Raw genomic sequence first — 22075 nt, 5'->3', positions numbered from 1 at the left:
CAAAAGTTGGTTTATGACTTATTTGGAATTTGCCATGTTTTTCTTTTCTTCAGATGTGTTATTATTAGATTAAGCTGGGGTTTTAGATTAAACTGGGGTAATCTATAATGTATCTAGAAAGGAGAAAAAGGAGCAAAATAGATACCAGCCATCTGAAGTTGCTAGTAGCTTAGATATACTTCCTACCCCTTTGGAGAGCTTCCTGTATATAAACTTGCCATAGCAACACCTAGTATAGTAGGTGTTTTGGTGCCAGTAAAGTTGACAAAACCCACTACTTATTTTCACCCATAAGGGAGTATTTTTAGTCATTCTTAAAATGGGTGGCACAGTATAGTTATTAGTAATAACTTTGTTATTAAAATACACAGAAGAAGGGGTGCTTGGGTGGCTTAGTGGGTTAAGCATCTGCTCTCTCTCTCAGCTCAAAGTCTTGATCTCAGGGTTGTGAGTGCAAGCCTCACATTGGGTTCTATGCTGGGTGTAGAGCCTACTTTAAAAAAAAAAAAAGGGTGCAGGGAGGTAACCTGATAACCAGAAACATTTATGAAAAGTAACCAAGCTGGGCAGTCCCGGTGGTGCAGCGGTTTAGCGCTGCCTGCAGCCCAGGGCGTGATCCTGGAGTCCCAGGATCGAGTCCCACGTCGGGCTCTCTGCATGAAGCCTGCTTCTCCCTCTGCCTGTGTCTCTGCCTCTCTCTCTCTCTCTCTCTCTCTCTCTCTCTCTCTCTCTGTGTGTGTGTCTCTATGAATAAATAAATAAAATCTTCAATAAAAAAAAAAAGAAAAAGAAAAGTAACCAAGCTCATAGATATAGATAGCAGATCAGTGGTTGCCAGAAGAAGCAGGAGATGGGCGGGTGGGAGAAATGGGTGAACCGTTTTATTGTTTGGGCTTTGGGTTTTGTTTTTGTTTTCAGTTTAAATAAATTGAATATTTTTTTTAAAGAATTGAGTTGTATATTTTCTAATTTTTTGTCAAATCTTAAGACTCTCAAATACCCATGTCAAAAAGTGGTCATATTCCTTATACAGGAGTATATATAGGAATGATAGTTATCTTTCTCTTCACAGACAGAATTATAGGTAATTAACAGACATCAGAAAAATAATGTGACTTAAATTTAAAGATTATTTGCAGCTTCTGTTTGTACTTTGAAAATTCTCAGAGTTACTATTAAAATATTTAATAAAGAAAATTAAACATGATTTTTGAAGCTTCTTTAATCCTTTCAGAATATGGCATTTCAAGCTGAACAAAAAATAAAAGCAGATATTTTACGAAGCTTGAGTACTGAACAGCTATTCCGGTTATTATCAGATTCAGATTTGAATGTGCTGATGAAGACATTGGGACTTCTTAGAAATCTCCTCTCTACTCGGCCTGTAAGTACAATCATCCAGGTTTCCACATTAGCTGCCCCTGCATATGCAATATAAAACTTTGCCTTCCCTCACTTCTCCCATCAACATCTGCCAAGAAGTGTGATTCAAATGTTGCCCCTTCCCAGAGAAGTGAGAAGTCGATATCTAGACCTGTCACCACCATAAGTGAACTTCACCATATAGCTACCTGACCCTCCACTCCCACACTGCTTATTCTGTCTCCCTCTCCTTACTCCATGCTGAATATAAGCTTCCCTTGATTTGTTACTTTATTTTTACTTAGTTTGCTGGCCAGAATGGGTTTTCTTGTCTGCCTCAGTTACTTACCCCTGGGGTCTCTGCTTCTTTTCCTTTAAAGAATGCTTCTCAGTGTTACTCCATAGACCAGTTCCCACCCTGCCAACATTTACTGGGTTGACCTCTGAAGATGGCAGTGTGGATATATGTCAAAGCAGGAGGGACTGAGCCTTTTTCTGGGGTCCCTCTTGTTGTTCCCTAAGCAACAGTGTCAGTGGCCTTCAGGTAGATGAAGAAACATGGATAGTCCCTTTGTGCCTCACTTGTTTTCTGAGCCTTCTTTGTACATTTGTGCCCCAGGGTATTAGTAAATCTGTGCCATATTTTCCATGTCTTTGGCTTCTTCCCTTTCCCCATCCATTTTTAAAGTTCCTTTTTCTTTAATGTCTTTGGGCTTGAGGATCCCCAGTGACTGTATTCTTAATCAGGTCAAGTCTATGTCCTTCTTAACATATATGTATAATATACATACACATACACACACACGTATACACCCATACACATAGAAGGCAAAATGCAGTTTTCTGCTATAATAAACGCTATTCTGTGGCATCTACTTCTATATGCTATGATGTTCTCTTTCAAGCAGTTATTTAACTTTTAGAAGCTTTTTGTTCCTTTCTATGGTCTTCTTCTCTGTTCCCCAGATAATTGTGGATTTCCCATTGTTTTTGCAGCATATAGATAAAATAATGAGTACTCATGGAAAGCAAATTATGCAAGCTGTCACCCTTATTCTGGAAGGGGAACATAACATTGAGGTCAAAGAACAGGTATGTGCCCCCCACCACCACCTCCCTTTTTTTTTTTTGCTGAGGAGTATCTTCTGAATGTCAGTAACAAGAAGGATTTTCATTAGGAGTGTCCTGAAATATTCAAATCTGTGAAAGAGTGTTGAGATGGAAGGTACTATAGAGACAAGAAATATTGGAGAAGAAAGATCCTCTACCACCCCTGAAACTGTCTTCAAGAATTCATCCTCCCAGAATAGAAGAAAATATTACCAGAGTCTATAATTTCACCCTCTTGTGTCATGCACTATACACTGTCCTTGTCAATAGGGATACTGCCTTTGATCATTCCTAGGCTGAATCTACTCTCTAGGATTCATCATCTCCTGTTCTCTATATCCACCATATTCTGAACTAAAATTCCTGCAACACCCTGATAAAATAATCGTCTTATGATGGAATCGTTTTTCACTTTTTAACTCTAATGTATCCCTGTTCTTTATTCCTATCTCATACTTCTAGTCTCTGTTGTCTTTTAGTAGGGCAGGTTTAGGGTAGGCATAAAAATACAGAGGCTATGCATTCATCAGGTAACAGTTTGAGAATCACTTTTTTATATTTTCTGGGATTTATTATAGGATTTTTAACATAGGGGCATCCCGGGTGGCTCAGCAATTTAGTGCCGCCTTCAACCCAGGGCCTGATCCTGGAGACCAGGGATTGAGTCCCACGTCAGGCTCCCTGCATGGAGCCTGCTTCTCCCTCTGCCTGTGTCTCTGCCTCTCTCTCTCTCTCTCTCTCATGAATAAATCAATAAAATCATAAAAAAAAAAAAAGGATTTTTAACATAGTATATGTTTTGTCGTAAAAAAAGTCACCTACAAACTTAAGTTTCTAATACAAGATCTGAGGCAATGGTAATGTTCAACTTTCTGACATGGATGTTGGCTACATGATGTGTTCACTTTCAAAATTCATTGAGCTATATACTTCTATGTGTGGAGGAAACTTGCCCAAGGTCATCAGTGGAGAGTTGAATCTAGAGTCTGACTTTAGGGCCCATGCTCTGCATTCTCTGTTCCTGAGTTAGAGTAATTCTACAGGTTTCAGAAGAACAACCCAGGAAATAAGAGTGGTAGGATATAGGAGCTGTGATTGAATTTGTGAGCAAAAAAGGCAAGAGATTTGACAAGGTGGTTTCAAGATGAACATTTTAGGTGATTTCTCCTAAATTTCAATAATAATCATCTTTTCTGATGAACAAAAATTTAACACAGAAAAATGATAATTCATAGGCATTACTAAAACTAGGTTGAACTTGATCCATTACTGAAACACAACAAAGAAGATGAATAACTCAAATTATTCTGCCTGGGGGTTCCTGGGTGGCCCAGATTTGGTCTTGGCTCAGGTTTCAATGTCAGGGTGGTGATTTCAAGCCCCACGGCAGGCTCCATGTCCAGCTATTTTACTTAAACCATTTTACCTAAAGAGCATAGAAAGGAATTTTGTCTATAAAGACAGCGCACCTAGATAGAATTCCACTAACTTGAGAAGTAAAGCAAGCCGAAAAGGTGAGGCAAGATTTGGAAGAGGGCAAAAAGGACCAACAACAGTAATGTGTTCTGGCAGGACTCAAATTATACTCTTTCATACAGATTTTGGGATGGTCTGGAAGTAGGTGGTGATGGGGAGGCTTGAAGTGTCTAGTTGTTAGCTGGAAAAAGAAATAAAAGACATATAGATTGGACAGGAAGAAATAAAACTATTCCCAGACAACATGAATGCCTATGTAGAAAATGCCATGGACTCATCAGAAAAAGCTAGAACTCGTCAATGAATTAGCCAAGGCCACAAGATAGAAAAATCAATTGTATTTTTAATATACCAGCATGAACAAGAATTTGAAATTTTAAAAACACTACCATTTATAGTAGCTCAAAAAAATGAAATACCATATAAAAATGTCATACATTATCCTTTACATATGTTGTTAGATTTGATTTACTGAAATGTATTAAGGGAAGTATCACATCTATATTCATGAGAGATCCTAATTTATAGTTTTCTTGTGATGTCCTTGTGTGGTTTTGGTACTGATATTTGATTATTGGGATAATGCTTGCCTCAGGAAATAAGGTAAAGGTATTCCCTCCTCAGTTTTCTGTACCTATTTGTGATGCATTGGTATTCATTCTTTCGTAAATTTTGGTAGAATGTACCAGTGAAGCAATCTGGAACCTTATGTTTCTTTTGTGAAAAGGTGTTTAAGCTAAAAACCATTTATTTTATGGAAATAGTACTCAGGTTATCAATTTCTTTTTGAGTCAACTTTGGTATTTTGTGTCCTTCAGGAATTTGTCCGTTTCATCTTTTCAAATTTATTAACATGAAATTGTTCATAGTACTCTCATCTTTTTAAAGTCTGTAGTGTTCTTTGCAGTATCCTCTCTTTTGATCTTTATATTGGTAATTTCTTTTTTCTTCATCAGTCTGGCTACAGGTTTATCAGCTTTGTTTTGTTGTTGTTGTTGTTGTTGTTGTTTTTAATCTTTTCAGAGAAGCAGCTTTTGGTTTCATTGATTTTTTTTTCCCCCACCCTGTTTTGCTTTTCTATTTCTTGATTTCAGGGATTGGCAAACTGTTTCCACAAAGGACAAGATAAATATTTTAAGTTGTGTAGGCCATTCAGTCTCTGTGGCAACTACTCAGCTGTGCTGTGCTAGCCTAAAAGTAGCTATAGACAATAAACAAATAGACAAGGCTATCTTCCAGTAACATTCTACTTACCAAATAGGGAGTGGATTGGGTTTGGTCCATAGGCCATAATTTGCCAATCCCTGCTCCATCAAAAATTTCCAGTTCACATGAGTGTTTGTGTGAGGGTGGATATGTGTGTGTGTAGCTTTTCTCTCTGTTCCCTGCTTATATGTTAAATTGGCTTGGGCCAAGGTTTGTGAGGCTTCAAAATAGAACTGTAGCTCACTGTGCCGTGCTGTTCAGGCCTGAGGATGCACGGATATTCTAAAACTCCAAGAAGGGGAATCACTTGCCTACCTTGATGAACAAGTTTTACTGAGAAGTATTTCATGAAGTCCCCCTCATATTCTGTCTTAGTGGGTAAGAGAGTACAGGTGACTCTTCCCAAGACAAGGCTAAAGAGGTTTGTCACTCCTTCCTCTTCCCAGAAATGCCTACGTCATGAAGCTAGAGTCCAAACCTGTTTATCCCCCTGGCTGTCCCCTCAGTCCTAAGAAATTCAGGGTGTTAAATCCTAACAGGCTCACATGTACCAGCTCACTTGGAAATCTGGCATCTTCCTCAGGGTGTCTCTCTCCTACATCTGGGGCATATCAAGGTCCCCTGTCATGACTTAGTGCCCTAGAATGGTCTCCCAGTGCCTACTCAAGCCTTGAATCGTACATTGCATTTTCTATGTCTCCTATATCCCAAAGGCAGCCTGTTGTTGTTGTTGTTGTTGTTGTTGTTGTTGTTGTTCAAACCTCAGGACTCACCTCCTAATCAATGTATTAATCTAGGAAGAATAAGACCACACACTCTTTACATCTGAGGCTTTAGGCCATAGTAAGAAAATACTATCAATTAGCTATAATCCACAAGCTTAATTAGCTTAAGTCTATTAAAAGAAAGGTTAAATTTGGAGAAAATTACTTGAATTTAGACCCCATTCCCACTCCTCATCACTTTCTTTGAGTGGTTCCTTACTGTGCTCCAGGTCTCAGTCTCGCTTCCTCCAAGAAGCCTTCCCTGACCTTCGCAGCATTAAGCAAGTGCACTTCGTGCTTTCTCGGTTCTGTTTTTCCTCTGTCCCACTACAGTGAAATGTAATTGTGCGACCGCTTCAAAGCTAGGTAGTGTGTCTTATTCCTGTCTCACCCTGATGCCCTGCAGAGTGCATGCACATTGTAGGTGCTCAGTAAATGTTTGTTGAATTGCAAAGACTGACGCTGGCTCGGTATCCTTTCCACTGTCATTTTACCTTTAAACATTGCCCTCCTGTTGGTCTGGCTGTGAAACTCCCAACAACTGACAAAAGAGTCCCTTCCTCCAGTACCAGTGTGGTGATTATCTTCATATTATCTTCATATTCAGTTGGACAGGCTCCCTCCAGTTTCATTAGGTCAAGCTGGACTAAGCTCCTTCACACATTTACCTTACCTTTCTGTTCCTCTGATCAGGTTTTAAAAAGTCAAGAAGTCCTAAATGCATATGGCTATTGAACCAGGGTCCAGGCCTTCACCCAGAAGGTCATGAGCTTGGGAGCAAGTAGCATTTGGAGAGGGAGAGAGGGAAGTTGCAGCACCTATGATGCTTCTACCAGAGACTGTGTTTTTGAAGAAATCTTGTTGAGTTAGGAGCAAGAGCTTCTCTTAGAAATGAAAATTTCAAGAAAATAACACTCCTCATTTTCCCTTTGATTGATGTGATAGCATGAGCTATAAGACATGGCTGCCTTTACCCAATGATGGATTATGCCCTTATCCCCCCAAAAAACTACTGGTGTTTGGGTTCTCTTTTGCCTAAGGTAGACTTTTGCGAGATGTGGTTACTTTTGTTGGCAGTGATGTCAGGAGATAAGAAATCAGAGCATTCAGAGTGGAACCTATGAGAATCCATGTACTTCAGACAGAAATTGCCCAAGTTCTTGAGAGAGCTTGCATCTGGGGACTTCAGAGCGTTCCTGATCACCGGCCCTTTGTTTTTTTCCAGACACTGTGCATCCTAGCCAACATAGCAGATGGGACAACAGCAAAAGAACTTATTATGACCAATGACGACATCCTGCAGAAAATCAAGTATTACATGGTAGGCCTTTGTCCCTTTCACTGCTCTCTATTAGCTGCATTAGAAGGCTCAAAACAAATTGTGCAGAGATTAAAAAAGGAATAGACTACTCTGTAACAGATCCAAGGAACTCTCTTTCATCCTCAAGAAAAACAACAAGAAGGCCTTGAAGCTTGTGCCATTTTGGCAGTATTACCACCCATTCATCACCCCACACCCAACCTTCGTTGTCTCCTGATTGCCTCCTCCTTGGTTGGCAAGTGAAGACTTGGCCTCTTGGTTTTCTTTCAGTGCCTCCAAATCCCTGCCTTCCTTCTCAAGGCTTCTATCCAATGTAAATGAGCTCCTTTGGCACCTCTGGCACTTATTCTTTGATTTGACCTGTTTGCTTGCAAACACAATCTGCTACCTATTTGCAGACACCTCAGCCAACCTACTGCCATGGCCATCCAATGAATATTGTTATCACCAGAAATTGCCCTTTGGCAAATCTGGCAATCATTTCATTCTGTCAGTGTCTCCAAGCAGAATCTTAGTTGTGGGTGAACTTGTCTTCTTTTTGCCTATCAATAACTGCATAGAAAGGCACAGAACAAGGCTGATGGATTTTGTGTTAATTTCTTGTTTACAAAACCCCTGTGGGTTTTGTGATTCTCCATTATGCTGACACCTCCATTCTCCACGAGAATGGGTTCTTCTCCTTCTTTAAACCTCACCTTTTCTCTCCCTCATCTCTCTTAGTGGTGACGTCACCTTTTGTTTTATTAAGAGAATAGAAGCCATAATCCTTCAGTGGCTCCCTGTTGCACCTTGAATAATATCCATATCCCTCTGTGATGGCCTGTGAAGTCCTGTATGATATGGGTTACCATATCTCCAACTCCTCTCATTCCCCTCTTACCTTTGTTCATTACACTGACCTCCTGTTCCTTGAAAATGTCATGCATGTTCTTTCCTGGCTTAGGACCTTTGCACATGCAGGCTCATTTGCGTGGAACACTTTTCTCCCTGCTCTTTCATGGCTTGCCTTCTCCCCTCTCAGATCTCAGCTCAACTGACACTTCTTTGTGGACTTTTAATATATATAGATTATTCTTTGTTACTGCATTCTGTTCCCTTCAGAGCAGTAACTCCGTTATAGTGATACATATATGTATATTTGTGTGCCTGAGTGTAAGTTCCATGATGGCAAAGCTCTATGGGTTTTGTGCACATTTTTGTATCTGTCATCTTGGACAATGCATGGCCTTTAGTATGTGCTCAGTAAATAATTGTTGAATAAAACCTTACTGCTTCAGCCAGGAACTCCCTTCTTTCCAATATCAGATCCACATAGCATCTCTAATCTTTTCAAAGTTACTCTTAATTTCTCATATCCACGGAGATACACCTATTTTGTGCTGCTTTTCATAGCCAGACTTCTTAAAAGCATCTTCTGCACATGCTGTCTCCTTCCTTACCTCTAAATTCATTTTAACCCCTTTCATCTGGCCTCCATTCTGATCATTCAACTGAAACTTCTCTGCTTAAGGGAACCATTGACCTCCATGATGCCAAATCCAAAGGACAGTTTTCTCTCCTAATCTCACCTCACTTAGAGCAGCCTTCAACACAGCTGACCATTTCCTCCTCCTGGAAACATTCTTTTCTCTCCTATATGCTCTCCTGAGCTCTGTGATTTTTGTTGCACAATGGCATTTTCTAGGGAAAGAGATGGTTTCAAAGATGGTTGTCTTGTCCCTTTCAAGATTCTGATTTAATAGGTCTGGGTTATAGCCTGGGCATCAGGGTTTTTTAAAGCTCCCCAGGCAGTTTTTATGTACAGCTCAAGTTGAGAACCACTGGTTTAGGAGCATCTCATCAACTCCTATGGCTCTTACTAGCATCTCTGCTTTTTTGGTTTCTGGGTTCTGGTCTAGTAGTCAGTTTTGGTAAATAAAATAGGCATTACAGTTTTTACGCTTTCCATAGTATGAAACCTACAAAACACAACCACAGTAATGATTACTGACTTCCAAAAGCCATGACAATAAGCTTTCATAATGGTACTTTCAGCTCTAAAAATGCTGGTTCTTTTCGTAATGGAGGTAGAGGGTAGAGAAGCAAGGTAAGAGAGTCACATGAAGTGTATACCTTCCAGTATACCTTCCAGTCCTGTTTTCTGAACCCTGGTCTCCTGTCCTCCTGCCTACTTTACATCTCCTGTCTGATGCTTCCTAAAGTTGATGTTCAAAAATACCTCCTCTAAACCTAAATTTCTTCTCTCCTGTTCTTTCCCATCTCAGTACAGTGGCTCTGCCATCTATCCTGTTGCTCAAATTTGGGAGTCCATCTTGATTTCTCTAGCTCTTTCACCTCATTAGTCTGATTTAGCAGCAGGTCCTGTCAGCCCTTCCTCCAAACCTAATCTGGATTCTGTTTGTTTCTTTATATTACCACTGCCCTCACCCTGGACCAAGGCATAGCATATCATGCCTGATTGACCCTAATATCCTTCTAGACCCCTCTGCAGTGTCACACAGAATGTAAATCAGATCTTCACCTTCCACTGCTTAAATCCTTCAGGAGCTTCCTGTCAACTCCGAGCAAAATCTAAAGTCCTATTTCTGGCCTACAAGGGCCCACAATTTTCCCTGAACTAATATTGCTCTACTTTGCCTTCTCCATATGTGTGACCTCTACAGATACTTCTTACCTCAGACCTTTTCAGGAACCTTCCCTTCCTCTCACCAGGCCCTTGCTCTTTGCACACCTTCTTATCCTTTAAGTCTCTGCTTAAATGTTGCCTCCTTCAGAAAACTTTTCTGTGCTTTCTACCTAAATTATGTTCCCACCCCTCCAACTCTCCAGTTTTCTCCCCAGCAATTTGTTCCCAAAAAAGATGTATTGAATGAACTTATACATTGCAAAGACTTATTTTTGTACTGTATAATAAGTTCATTTATTCAACAAATACCTATTCATGACCTGAGTCTGAGATATTGATAAGTTTTGTTCTGTTTTGTCTTTGTAGAGGCCAAACTGGGCATCTCTTTCAAAGTCTTGACAGGTGAAAAGAAAAAAGAATCACCAGCCATAGACTTCTAGTGAAGGAAGCCACATCTACTTCTTGTCTCTGCATAGTTGAGATAATCCTATATGGCAAAAGAAGTCTATCTCATCCTTTAAGAAACTGTTGAGCACATTATGCCACTGATATTTTCCCAGATATGCATTGTATTTAAAAGTACTGGGGAGTTCTTTTAAATTGACCAATAGGAAAATCATCTGTAGATATTGTTTTACTATTGAGTCATCTGTTATGTAGGAGAAAGTACTCTGTATGGCTTAAACAAAAGTGGTTGTATTTTCAGTTCGTAAAGAAAAATAAGAATTGTGTTTCAGGAGAATAGGAGGCTCCTTAATAATAGTAGCAACATTGGATGAATCAAACACTCAGGTTTGGGGGGACATCCCCCCCCATAAGAATCTTTTACTTACTCTTAAGAATAATACTCTTAGAAGAGTAATTTGAATCAGATAATCAATAGCTGAATACCAAAGGCACATTTATCCAATTTGTTGGCCACTGGTGATCTGAAAGTTTCCTGGTATGGATCAAGCATAGCCTAAGTCTAAAGCACAGACCTATGCTATGCCAGTATTTCTGTGTGCATGGATAGAGTGATAATTTGCAAACTACACTTATAGCCTTTAGGTACTTTGTTAGGCCTATCAGAGGGTTTCTAACCTAAACCCCAGTTTACCAGATTTCGCACCATCCTCTTGTCTTTAGCACAACCTGTTCACCCATTATTGCTAACTTTGTGGCCCCTGAGGACAAGTGAGTTTGAGGACCCTGCTTCACACTTTTAGCCTATTGGAATTGCCTATGGTATGTTATAAAATAATTCTTCAAATCAGATTACCTCCATATTTTTTTCTTTTTCTGCATCAAATAGGGTCATTCACATGTGAAACTGCAGCTTGCCGCTATGTTTTGTATATCAAACCTCATATGGAATGAAGAGGAAGGTAAGAGATTGGTGAGATTTGTTCTAAGGAAAATTATGGGAGGGAAAGCAGCAGATGCCCCTGAGATCCAAGATGTAGGCATTACTTAGCAGGTCCTGAGCATCCAACCAAGTCACCTTGGTATAAGAGTCCCTGGGACTAGCCTGAGTTGGCTGGACAGTTAACAGTGAGCCCCACCTTGCAGTTAACAGTGCAGCAGATTATAGAGGATGGGGGTAAAAGAGACCCTAGAGAAATAAATGGCAGTCCATGCTCTTGGGAGAGCTAAGGAGGAGTTTCAGGGAGGGGGGGCGGTGAATGTACTTGAAGAAGATAACAGGTGAGTATGGATGGCCAGGTTGGTCTTCAATTGTGTGCAGAGGAGGCACATGGATGGACTACAGGCACATAAGCTTAATGGAGAAGAGGGTGCATTGGTGAGAAATGAGAAATACACTGTGACTACCGAAGCAGCCAGTCTATGAGGTGACCTCTATGGATCAGAGATTCTCCACCTTGACTGCATATTAGAGTCACCTGAGGATTTTTGCACCAGACCAATTTAATCAGAATTTTGGGGATGGGAGGTTGTAGGCATTTTTTTTTTTTTAACTCCCCAGGTGATTCCAATGTATAGCCAAGGTAGCAAACAGATGTAAAAGAGCAGTGGTTCTCAGTACTGGGTTGACTGCTTAAGAATCATCTGGAGAACTTTTTAAAATGCAGATTTCTGGTTTTCACACCTACAGATTTTGGTTCATTGGGTCTTGGGGAGATCAATGCATGGGTGAATCACTGCAGGTTCTTCTCAGGGAGGAAAGACTCCAAGAGTCTTTATCATTTATTATTATTATTATTCTACCCAACAGCTGTGTCTAGAACAAAGTAGAAGGAGGAGAAATTGTATTCAACATAGAAGCCTAGAGACCAAGTACTATCCAGGTGCCAGGGAAACAAAGCCACCCTCAAGGAGGTCCTAGTCTAGTTGGAAGATAGGAAGAGTGGTATGAAATTGGAACTGCCACATTCTAAGAGGCAGCAGGAAGTACTGGGAGGTTAAAGGAGGTTGGAAAAGAATAGAAGGGGGGAAATAAGACCTGTCTGGAGTAGGAAGAGCCTGGCTTGTTATGTCCAGACAGAAGAGATGAAGATGGGGCCAATGGCAGAGGGCCTTGTGCCCTACTGAGGAATCTGACCTTGACCCTATAGTCCATGGAGAAATTAATCTATTAGCAGAACCCAGGATGTACTGCAGGAAGGAGGGTCAAGGAGCAGAGAGACCAGTTAGAACATTGTTGGAGGTTCTGAGCATGAGAGGATCCAACTTCACTGGGGACAGGGGAATAGAAGGGTGGCAGAGTAAAGGACTCTGGTAAAGCTCTAGATTGTTGATTGTATATCAAGCAGAGCAACTGCCTGGGTCATGTTCCCAGTAACCTGATAGCTTTAATCTCCTAGGTTCACAAGAACGCCAGGATAAATTACGGGACATGGGCATCGTAGATATTCTACACAAACTGAGTCAGTCACCGGATTCAAACCTTTGTGACAAGTGAGTATCAAAGTAAAAGGGCCTTGCTTTGGGGTATGTTGGATTCTTTTATGAAAGGGTTTTGCTTGCTTAGTTATTTACATTGCCAAACTTAAAATCTTTTAGATTGTTGAATTCCCTTCTTCTGTAAGCCAGCTGTGTGACTTGAGTTAGAGATAAGCTAATTAGCAAATTATTAAAAATTCTCATCTTGCTGTGAGTTAACATGAACCTAAGCCATCTTAGTGTATATCTGAAGAGGATCCAGGGATCATTTTCTTGACATTTAAGTAAAAAGGAAGGCCAACAGGGCAGCCCCAGTGGCACAGCGGTTTAGCGCCGCCTGTAGCCCGGGGTGTGATCCTGGAGACCCGGGATTGAGTCCCGTGTCGGGCTTCCTGCATGGAGCCTGCTTCCCCCTCTGCCCTGTGTCTCTGCCTCTGTCTTGCTCTCTCTGAATAAATAAATAAATCTTAAAAAAAAAAAAAAAAAAAAAAAAAGGAAAGCCAACAATAAAAACATCCGTTATCTCAAAATTTCACTGAGCACTTGCCTTGTGCCACCTGGCCTGGCTGCTGAGAATACGGCAGTGACCACTGAGGGGTTCTTGTCCTTACCATTTACTGGGAGAGGCAAGAATCATAATCAGAGATTCCTCTACCCTCTGAATGGCTAAAACTGTTCTTCCTAGCTGTGTACACGCCCTCCTACCATAGCCTTCACTCTATAGCTCAGTCTCAAGGTCCCCTCCCCCTCTACCCTGCTTCCTGCTCCAGGCACACCTGCCTCTTGCAGTATCACATCTTCATGCATTTATACATTCTGTTCCTTCTGATTTGCCATCCCAGTCCCCTCTCTGAATTCCCTCATTCACTCAGCAGGATATATATTTTTTTAATAATAACCTTTATCAGGCACTGTTCTAGGCATTGGAGATAAAATGATGAATAATATTGATGAAGTCCTTGCCTTTGTGAATGTTAAGTTCTAGTACAGGAGACAGTGATAAACAAATGAATATGTAATATGATAGCAGATAATGAGAGGTACTATGAAGAAAAAGAACAAGGTGAAGAAATGAAGAATAAGAAAGTTTCTTCTCATACGACTGACAAGTAAAGGCCTTGACCAGTAAAGGCCTCTGCGGAAGTGACATTTGATCAAAGACCTGGATGAAATGAGATAGTTCACCAGGCAGATGTTCAGAAGAAGAGTATTCCAGGCAGATAGGACAGTGAGTGCAAGGCTCTGAGACAGGAATGAGCTTGGCATGTTCAGGGAAACAACAGGAAGACCAGTAGAGCTGCAAAAAAGTAAATGAGGGGGAGGGTGGTAATAAGTGGACTCCAGGGGGCAATGGAGAGCAAGTGAAATGTCTTGTAGGCCATAGTAAGGACTTCGGATTTTATTCAGAGTTTAATAAGTCATTGGAGAGTTTTGAGCAGAGACCCTGTCTGACTTGGATTTGTGCCAAATCACTCTGGTGGCTGTGTAGAGAATCACCTGCGCAAGAACGGAAGCAGGAAGAGCAGGTCAAGGCTATTACAGTCATACAGGTAAGAGATGAGGGTCTTAGTGGTAGAGGTATTGAGGTCAGATTCATGATTTAATCTAAAGATAGAGACAATAGGATTTGCTCGGGGATTTAATGTGTAGGATGTTAAAGACAAGGAAGGAAAATGCCTAGAGTTTTAGCCTGAGCAACTTGATTGGGTGTTGCTATTTACCAAGATAATGAGGAATACAGGAAAAGTGGGTTGGGGTAGGGAGAATCAAGGGTTCTTCTTTGGACATGCCAAATTTCGGATACTATTAAATATTCAAGGGACTTCTCAGGATAGTGGGGCTGAGGGTATAAACTAGGATGGTATATAAAGCTATGGAACTGGATGAAGTCACCTAAGGAAAGTAAGAGAGAAGAAAGAAGACAGGAGGGCTAAGGACTATGCTCTGGCGCCCTCCAACATTTAGGGGAAAATGAAAAAGATCTAGCAAAGGAAATGAAGAAACAACCGGTAAGGCAGGGAGAGACCGAGGCACAGGAGATGTCCTGAAAGCAAGGGAAGAGAATGCCTGAACATTAGCCATTTATCCTTCAAAACTCAGATCAGGGGGATCCCTGGGTGGCTCAGCAGTTTGGCGCCTGCCTTCAGCCCAGGGCGTGATCCTGAAGTCCCGGGATCAAGTCCCACATCAAACTCCCTGCATGGAGCCTGCTTCTCCCTCTGCCTGTGTCTCTGCCTCTCTCTCTCTCTCTCTTTCTGTCTCTCATGAATAAATAAATAAAATCTTAAAAAAAAAAAATCAGATCAGGTTGTCACCTTCTCCAAAAGGTCTTGCCTGATTCATTCATTCTCCACCCTAGGCTTTGTCAGGAGACCCCTTCTGCCAGGGACTTCTGTGGCACCCATAGGACATACCACACTGTGTCATGGCTGTCAGCTCACTTGTCTGCCCAACTGAAGGGAAAAGGCACTAGGTAATTGCTCCTCAAGTAAATGGCTGTGCCAGATTCTGGAGCACATAGAGCGGGCTGGGCCTCTCCCACAGTGAAGCTGGCCATCCAGTGGGTTAAAAAAGACAAATCCCCCAAATAATTGCAGCCCAGGGCTGCTGCTCAGGTGAGTGTCCCATCAAAGGCAAGTGAAAGCCAGGGACCTGCAGAAGGCTGGATTTGAGCTGTACTTTGAGGACTGGCACCTGTGCCTTCACCTGCACAGCAATAGTAGCTGTTTTTGACTTAAATGGTAGCCTCTGTCAGCCCATCTCTCCTGGTTGAGGGCCAGATCATTCCCTGGGTTTCTTTTCTCACATTTGTCCAGAAATGAAAGTAGTTCTACACAAAATCATTTTTGGGATGACCTAGAACACTAGAAGAGGCCTCACTAGCAGGATGTACAGTAGTTTTGAGCCCTGGCTTACATGGCTTAGATCAGTCTGATGCTATTGCCCCATATTTGTATGGCAAATAAGTTTTCAGCAATTCTTAAACTGCATTAAAAGAATCAAGGGCTGAGCTACCCTACCTAGTCCATCTAAGGAAAAACAGTCTTCCCTCTAGAACCATCCATCTGAAAGACTCCTTAGATATTCAGAGATAGCAGGGACATGATAAAGTCGTGGTCTCTGAGGTCCAATATAACAAATAGAGATAGTCCCTGAGAAAGATTCAGAAGGAGTCTGAATTGGTAGTTCTCATTTTATTCAAAACCCTCATGTGGATCTTCCCACCATGGCACAGTGGAGTCCATTACCTACAGAAGACCTCTCTCAGGTTCCTTCTGTCTTTAAGGCTTTGTGATCCTTTGACTTTCAAACACTTACAGATGAGGAGCTATTGCCAACCAGCCTTTCCACCTCAGCCTCAGAGGGCTTTGGGATTGTGAGGTGAGGTAGATGGTCATTAAAGGATACCCTGTGGTATCATTCATCAGCTTATTTCTGTAGGAAAATGACTTTGTAAAACCCACTCACTCATAACTCAGAGATCATCTGTATGGGGCTTTCCATTTTGATGGATTAGACTATTTGCAGTTACTATAGTTATAGAATCTTAGATAATTGCAAGAACATCCCTTAATATGCACTTTAAAGAGTGTAGGTCATACCCATTACTTCACTATAGAGACTGCACTTGGGTTCAGCTTATTGCATGCCCAGTCTACCTTGGCTTACTTTCATCTGCTAGTAGTAACTGAACATTTTAGCCATTTCTTTCCATAACTTAACAGGGGAGACCATTGCTAACACCTGACTTCCTGATTCCCACAATTGTAGCCTCTTGAGAAACTGCCAAGTTCATGATTGGAGTAGTAAAGGAGGCCTCCTCAGTCCGAGGAAGACACTTTTACAAGGATCAGAATGAGTGAGGCCACTGCTCACATCACAAGTGTTATTCTCCAACTAGCTACCTTCCTCCCCAACCACCCTAACAACCCACATCCTGTGCTGGTCTGTGTGAGCAGGCATGATGAGAAGAAAGAAATGAAACTACAGCCTCCTTCCTCAATTTGAAGACGTTTGAATCATGAGACAGCCATGGGTCCTGAGCTGTAGGCCCCCTTTGCACCTTCTAATCAGCACCTGAATGCCTCTCCATTGGTCAGTTTTCCTCTTAGCTTCCCAGTACCCTGAGTGTCCTCCTCCACGTCCTGCAGCACCAGCTAAAAACCTGCATGGCAATAGAAGAATTCCAGATCTATTGTGGCAATAGGTCAAGGATAAAGGGAAACTACAGAATGTCACTGCAGCAGGTATAAGGACAAGAGCAACCCTTCTGAAAAGAACCTCGGGAAGAGGAAAGTAGCCAGCATGGGTTTGAAGTTATCTACTGACCACAGATCTCTGTCCCTTATGGTAGTCACCCAGCTGGGCTCACCCCATTTGGGGATCTTTTTAGATTCCAAATTACCATCTTTGAGACACAGGGGTTTTGCCTGAATTACACTTCTGAGATGATGGCTAACGGGAACTTTGTGATTTCAGGGCAAAGATGGCACTGCAGCAGTACCTGGCGTGATGGGAGCGCCCTGGGCACCTGCAAGCATCCCACATCCTTGTTAAAGGAAGTACAGGAACTAGCCTCATTTGATTCCTTCTATTTGCACAAGTCACCTTGGACTGCAGGGAGCTGTTTTGCAAAAGCAATTTGGTAGGCTTAGATCTCAAATTCATCTTGAGAACATTTTTTTGAGGTAGTAATTTCCTCAGAGGACTATTGTGTTTGTTTTGTTTTTTTCTGAGCTACCTGGACTCTTTATTAGAACAATCAATCATTTTCCTTTGGACCTACAATTTTTTGCCTATGCTGCAGCCACTTTGTGAGTGAGAATGAATGTGTCTGTGCACACAGAGGTGTGTGTGTGTGTGTGTGTGTGTGTGTGCACGTGGGTCAAAATGAATGGGTGTGTGTGTGAGGGATACCTCAAATTTTTCTTTTCTTATTTTGTGTGAAAATCTCTTTTCTACAGATTTTCCAGGGTTTAAGCATTGCTTGCTGTATAAAAAACTTTACTGAATTATATACAGTTTGAATGAAATGTTATTTTAAAAACAAAACAATTGTTAAGTGTTCCATAAAGGTTATGTTGAATTTTGGTCAGATGAATATTTGTAAGTAAAAAAATATATGCATTTCTGAACCTCAACTTACATAGATTTTCTTTATAAAAAAAAAAAATTTAAAAAACCACAAAAAAAAAAAAAAAGAAAGAAAGAAAAAGAAAAAAGGTTGGCTGTAGTTGGCCTGAATAACAGGCATGATATATGGTGCTGTGCAAAATAGTAAGCTAGCATCTTACTGCCGTCAATATCAGCAGGTACAGAGCCTCTTTTCAGCCTAATTCAATAAGCTCTCAGGCTTCCAAGTCAGATGGACAGGGTGGAGTGGAGTGAGGCAACAAATTCACCATAGGATTTTTGAACTATCAAGGGGAAATAGAACTACTGATAGTGAAAGCCCAGCCCTGACTCTGGCAGGCTACACTTGACCAGAACCGGGCACCAAGAGCCTCCCAACTGCCCTAAATCTTGTCATTGGTGTAGCAATATCTGGCAGGATTTAGAGCCAGTCATGGAACCTTATGCTCAAACTAAAGTAGGTCATCACTTCTGGAAACAAAGTCCGATCACCTTGTGCTTCCTGAAACAGCATATATCACTGTGAAACTAAAGAATGCTCTACAGACTCATCTGTAGAAAGAAGCAAAGAACAGGATAGTTTAGAAAGCTGTTTTTCTCTTAGCTATACTCAGCTAATTCTACTAGTCACTCAGGACCGCTATTCAGTGTGCTTTTGTAAAGTGAGATCAAAATTTGAGTGAGACATGTGGCTGAGATCTTTTCCTGCATGAAGCCCAAAGCACTGAAGTTTGAGCGAGGGAAAGGGACTCTCCCCCGAGGATGGAAGATGATGGCTTCTTTTCCAGTGAGTGCTACTTCACCCTTCTGCAGCCCTTAGCTTGGCACCTGGCTCCAGCTTCTGGGTCAGCTTCAAGGTGAACTCAACAGAGGTTGCTCTTGACTGTTGGAGGAACAACCAGCCTTCCTTTCCTTTGCTAAAAGAAGTTCAGAGGCGTTGTGGCCCGGAAGCTTGCCATGAGTGTGTGCTACTGGCAGAGCCCCAAGCCTACCAGCCACTCCTGATGGGATTGCTCACAGCGCAGCCACCCCATCACCAACCTGCACCTTCCTTGGAGGATTTAAATATGTTTGATTGCAAATGAATGTTTTTAAGTGTATTTAATGCAATTTTTCCTGTTCTCAACATGACCACCCAAGATTCAAACACAGAGATTTCCAAGTTGTTTTTTTTTCCCCCCCCGAACATCACCAATTTAAAAATCTGTCATGAGAGAGACTTGGGTTTTATGCAGCCATCAGAGTGCTAGTGTGAGAATACCAGTTTAAAGAAAATGGAGTTTATTGGGAATAAAGCATTATTTAGGCCCACTCATTGATACTTCTAGTACTGAGAAAAATATTGTTGGTTGGCATTTGTAACACAGAACACTATAGAGTTGGTATTTAAAGGTACCAGGTAAATATTAAAAGAAACCAATAATGAATTGCTGAGACAATCTTGAACCCAGATAGCATTAGAAAGCTGAAAGCCCAATGAAATAACACTTTCACACTTAAACTCTGTGATAAATCTTGCCTGTGGCTATAAAACAGATAGTCAAAGAAAAAGTGCTTTACTATAATTAACTTTTCTGATTTGAATGAAGGAAAAATGTATTTATTAAAACAGGTGTTTGCTGCTTTAGACAGGTGCAGTGTTCAGTCAGCAAGGAGGTGGGAGGAATGGGGCGTGGCCTGTGTCTCCACCCGAGTCCTTCACTAAGCTTCTCGCTCTCTCTAATACTGCATTCTGTTTCTCCTTTTGTGCCCTGATTGTAACCCAAAATTTATGAACTAGAAAAGAATGTCCAATTTAATAAGTTGCATTTTTTTTTTCCTTAAGCACTTTATGCAGAACAATACATGTTCTTCTGGTAGTGTTTGGATAATATGATTTTAACACATGCTAATAAAAGCCAAGAAAACAAATCATGGCAACTTCTTAAAAGGAGTCTGTGTTCCGAATGTCTAGAACATTAAGAAACATTAGAAGATAATGTGTACTGGCTTTTGGAACCTATGATTCTTGGTGAACAGGAGGCCGGGAAGTGACTTTGCATTTCAGAGTGGGGGCTGGTGCCGTGTGGTAGTTACAGCTCCCCTACAGGGGCATATGCAACTGTCTGGGAACCTCTCTTCTTGGCCTGAAGCTAGGAGACATTTTACAGGTGGCCACACCCAGCCACCAGGACCTCCCCAGGGTTGTGTCTACTCCCTCCATTCTCTCCTCAGCCCCTTCTGTGTGTCCCACTTCCACTACCACCACTCCCTAGACTCAGGCCCAGAATTTGGCAGGTGACCAGCTTCCCTGTGTATAAGCAGCTGCTCCCCCTCTGCAAGGATGTGCACGTGCTCTTCACATACTGCACACTGCCTTCTTTTCCCCATCTCTAAAATGTAGAGCAGCATCTCCTATCTCTCAGCCTCCCTAGAAACCGAAAGCCAAGGACATCACAGCTACCCCAGAGCATGGAGAAGGGCGGGGGCGGAGGAAACGTGGCGAGTGGTGAGGTGGTTGGCAAGCGAGGGAATTCTCTTGCCACAGGGCAAACATGAAATGAGACGAGAAATGAGGAACTGACCCCAGATTCTGATGAAGAGCCAACAGGAAGAGGTCCAACACTTTCCCACCTGGGATCGGGCCTGTTGTCGCCATAGTCCTGCTCCTTTGTGGATTTATCCTGATTGCTGGGCAGAGAGGCATGCGTATGTTTCCAGCATGACTCCAGTTTTGGTCTATGACCTGGCTTCTGGGGAAACAAAACCCCTGCCCCAAGGGCCACATTATGGCCTGTGTTAGCCACCTTTCCTCACTCTATGCAGCCCCTGACTCCTGGCTTTGGCTTTGCTTGGCAGCTGACCCTCTTGCTGAGTGGAGAGCCAGAGCCAGCCCTTAGAAAGGAACCACCCTCTTTATTTCATGGAGTGGCGCCTGCCCCCTACTCTGTCAGGCATTCGCACCCAGAAGCTGAGACGCCTTAATGCCGAAAACAACATCCATCCTGCAGCCCCTGGTTTGCTTCCATTGTAGGAAGCCAGGCCCAGGGTCTCTACCACGGAGTCCCATCCTTAGAGTGGGCTGACATTTTAGATCCTCAGGAGCCTTCTCTCCTCCAATCCCCATCCCCCGCCCCATTCCTTCTGCTTTGAACCTTTCAGACTCTGAGAGAAGAAATGCTCTACCAAGTTATAGATGGAAAGGGTATGTCACCACTTCTCCCACTCTAGTGCCCTCTGCCTTCCCCTCTCCCAGACCTACCCCTACAGCATCAGTTCCCCCACCTATTCTTCCTCTCCCCTGCCCTGCTTTCAGAGGCTTTGGTCATACCATTTCTCATCTCTCCAGTGATGGGAGATCTTGGCTTCTCAGCTTCTGGGGAGATCAGATAGCAGTCAGCTGAGTGCACCTCCAAGTAGCTCATTCAGAGCCATGCAATACCTGTGGGGGTAGAAGACCAGGCACAGGGGTCTAATGCTCTGCATTGAAGGCACTCACAAAGGGAATAGCACAGCTCCGTGGTGACCTAAGTATTTGGAGATCTGGAATAGTGGATTCAATTTTCCTGACATCCTATCAGGGTCCCTCCGAGTACATTGTTTCTCATGGAAGTCAGTACAGATGCTGATGAACACAACAGGAATGCATGTTAGCATCTAGAGGTGACAAAAAGTCATGGGGAATGCAGCCACCCACCCAGTGTTACAGGCCTTGCTCCCCACTTCACGCAGCCTGACTCATGCTTCCATCCCCAGTGCCAGCATAGTGTTGACAGAAAGACTAATGCAGTCATGAAGCACAGTCTTGGGGGAGCTAACTGCGCATTTAAAGAACTTCAAGGCTTAAGCAGAGTCTTCTAGAGAAAACGAACAAATGAAAGGAAATCGCTAACAATGCCTTGGGGAGTGAAAGAACACAACCTTTTCCTCAGAGAGGAAAAAGCAGATGCCAGGGCTTAGTGGATTCAAATAGGCCAAAGAACAAACTAGCAGGAGGGACTGGCTACCCTTGTTAATATTCACAGGGGTAGGGCATCTGGGTGACTCAGTCGGTTAAGCCTCTGCCTTCCACTGGAGTTGTGATCCTGGGGTCCAGAGATGAAGTCCTGTGTTGGGCTCCCTGCTGAGCAAGGAGCTGCTTCTCTCTCTTCCCCTGCTCCTCCCTTCCCCTCTGCTCCTCCCCCTGCTCATACTTTCTCTCTCTGTGTCAAATAA

General features: G+C 42.3%; 1 protein-coding gene across 3 annotated transcripts in view; it reads left to right on the top strand.

Annotated features, from left to right (window-relative positions):
• ARMC8 (armadillo repeat containing 8) overlaps window positions 1-19811 on the top strand; it is a 111273-nt gene extending 91462 nt beyond the window's left edge. For all 3 annotated transcript variants that reach the window (XM_072792580.1, XM_072792579.1, XM_072792578.1), the window contains 6 exons: window positions 1235-1384; window positions 2359-2454; window positions 7144-7239; window positions 11160-11232; window positions 12670-12763; window positions 17228-19811. In XM_072792580.1, coding sequence (XP_072648681.1) covers window positions 1235-1384; window positions 2359-2454; window positions 7144-7239; window positions 11160-11232; window positions 12670-12763; window positions 17228-17261 — 543 coding nt within the window. In that variant the 3' untranslated portion in view covers window positions 17262-19811. The remainder of the gene's footprint in view (window positions 1-1234; window positions 1385-2358; window positions 2455-7143; window positions 7240-11159; window positions 11233-12669; window positions 12764-17227) is intronic.
• Window positions 19812-22075: the final 2264 nt, after the last annotated feature.

This window comes from Canis lupus, chromosome 22, assembly GCF_048164855.1.
Source record: "Canis lupus baileyi chromosome 22, mCanLup2.hap1, whole genome shotgun sequence".
Taxonomy (NCBI): Eukaryota; Metazoa; Chordata; class Mammalia; order Carnivora; family Canidae; genus Canis; species Canis lupus.
Note: the sequence above shows the minus strand (reverse complement) of the source record. Positions and strands in the feature narration are given on the sequence as shown.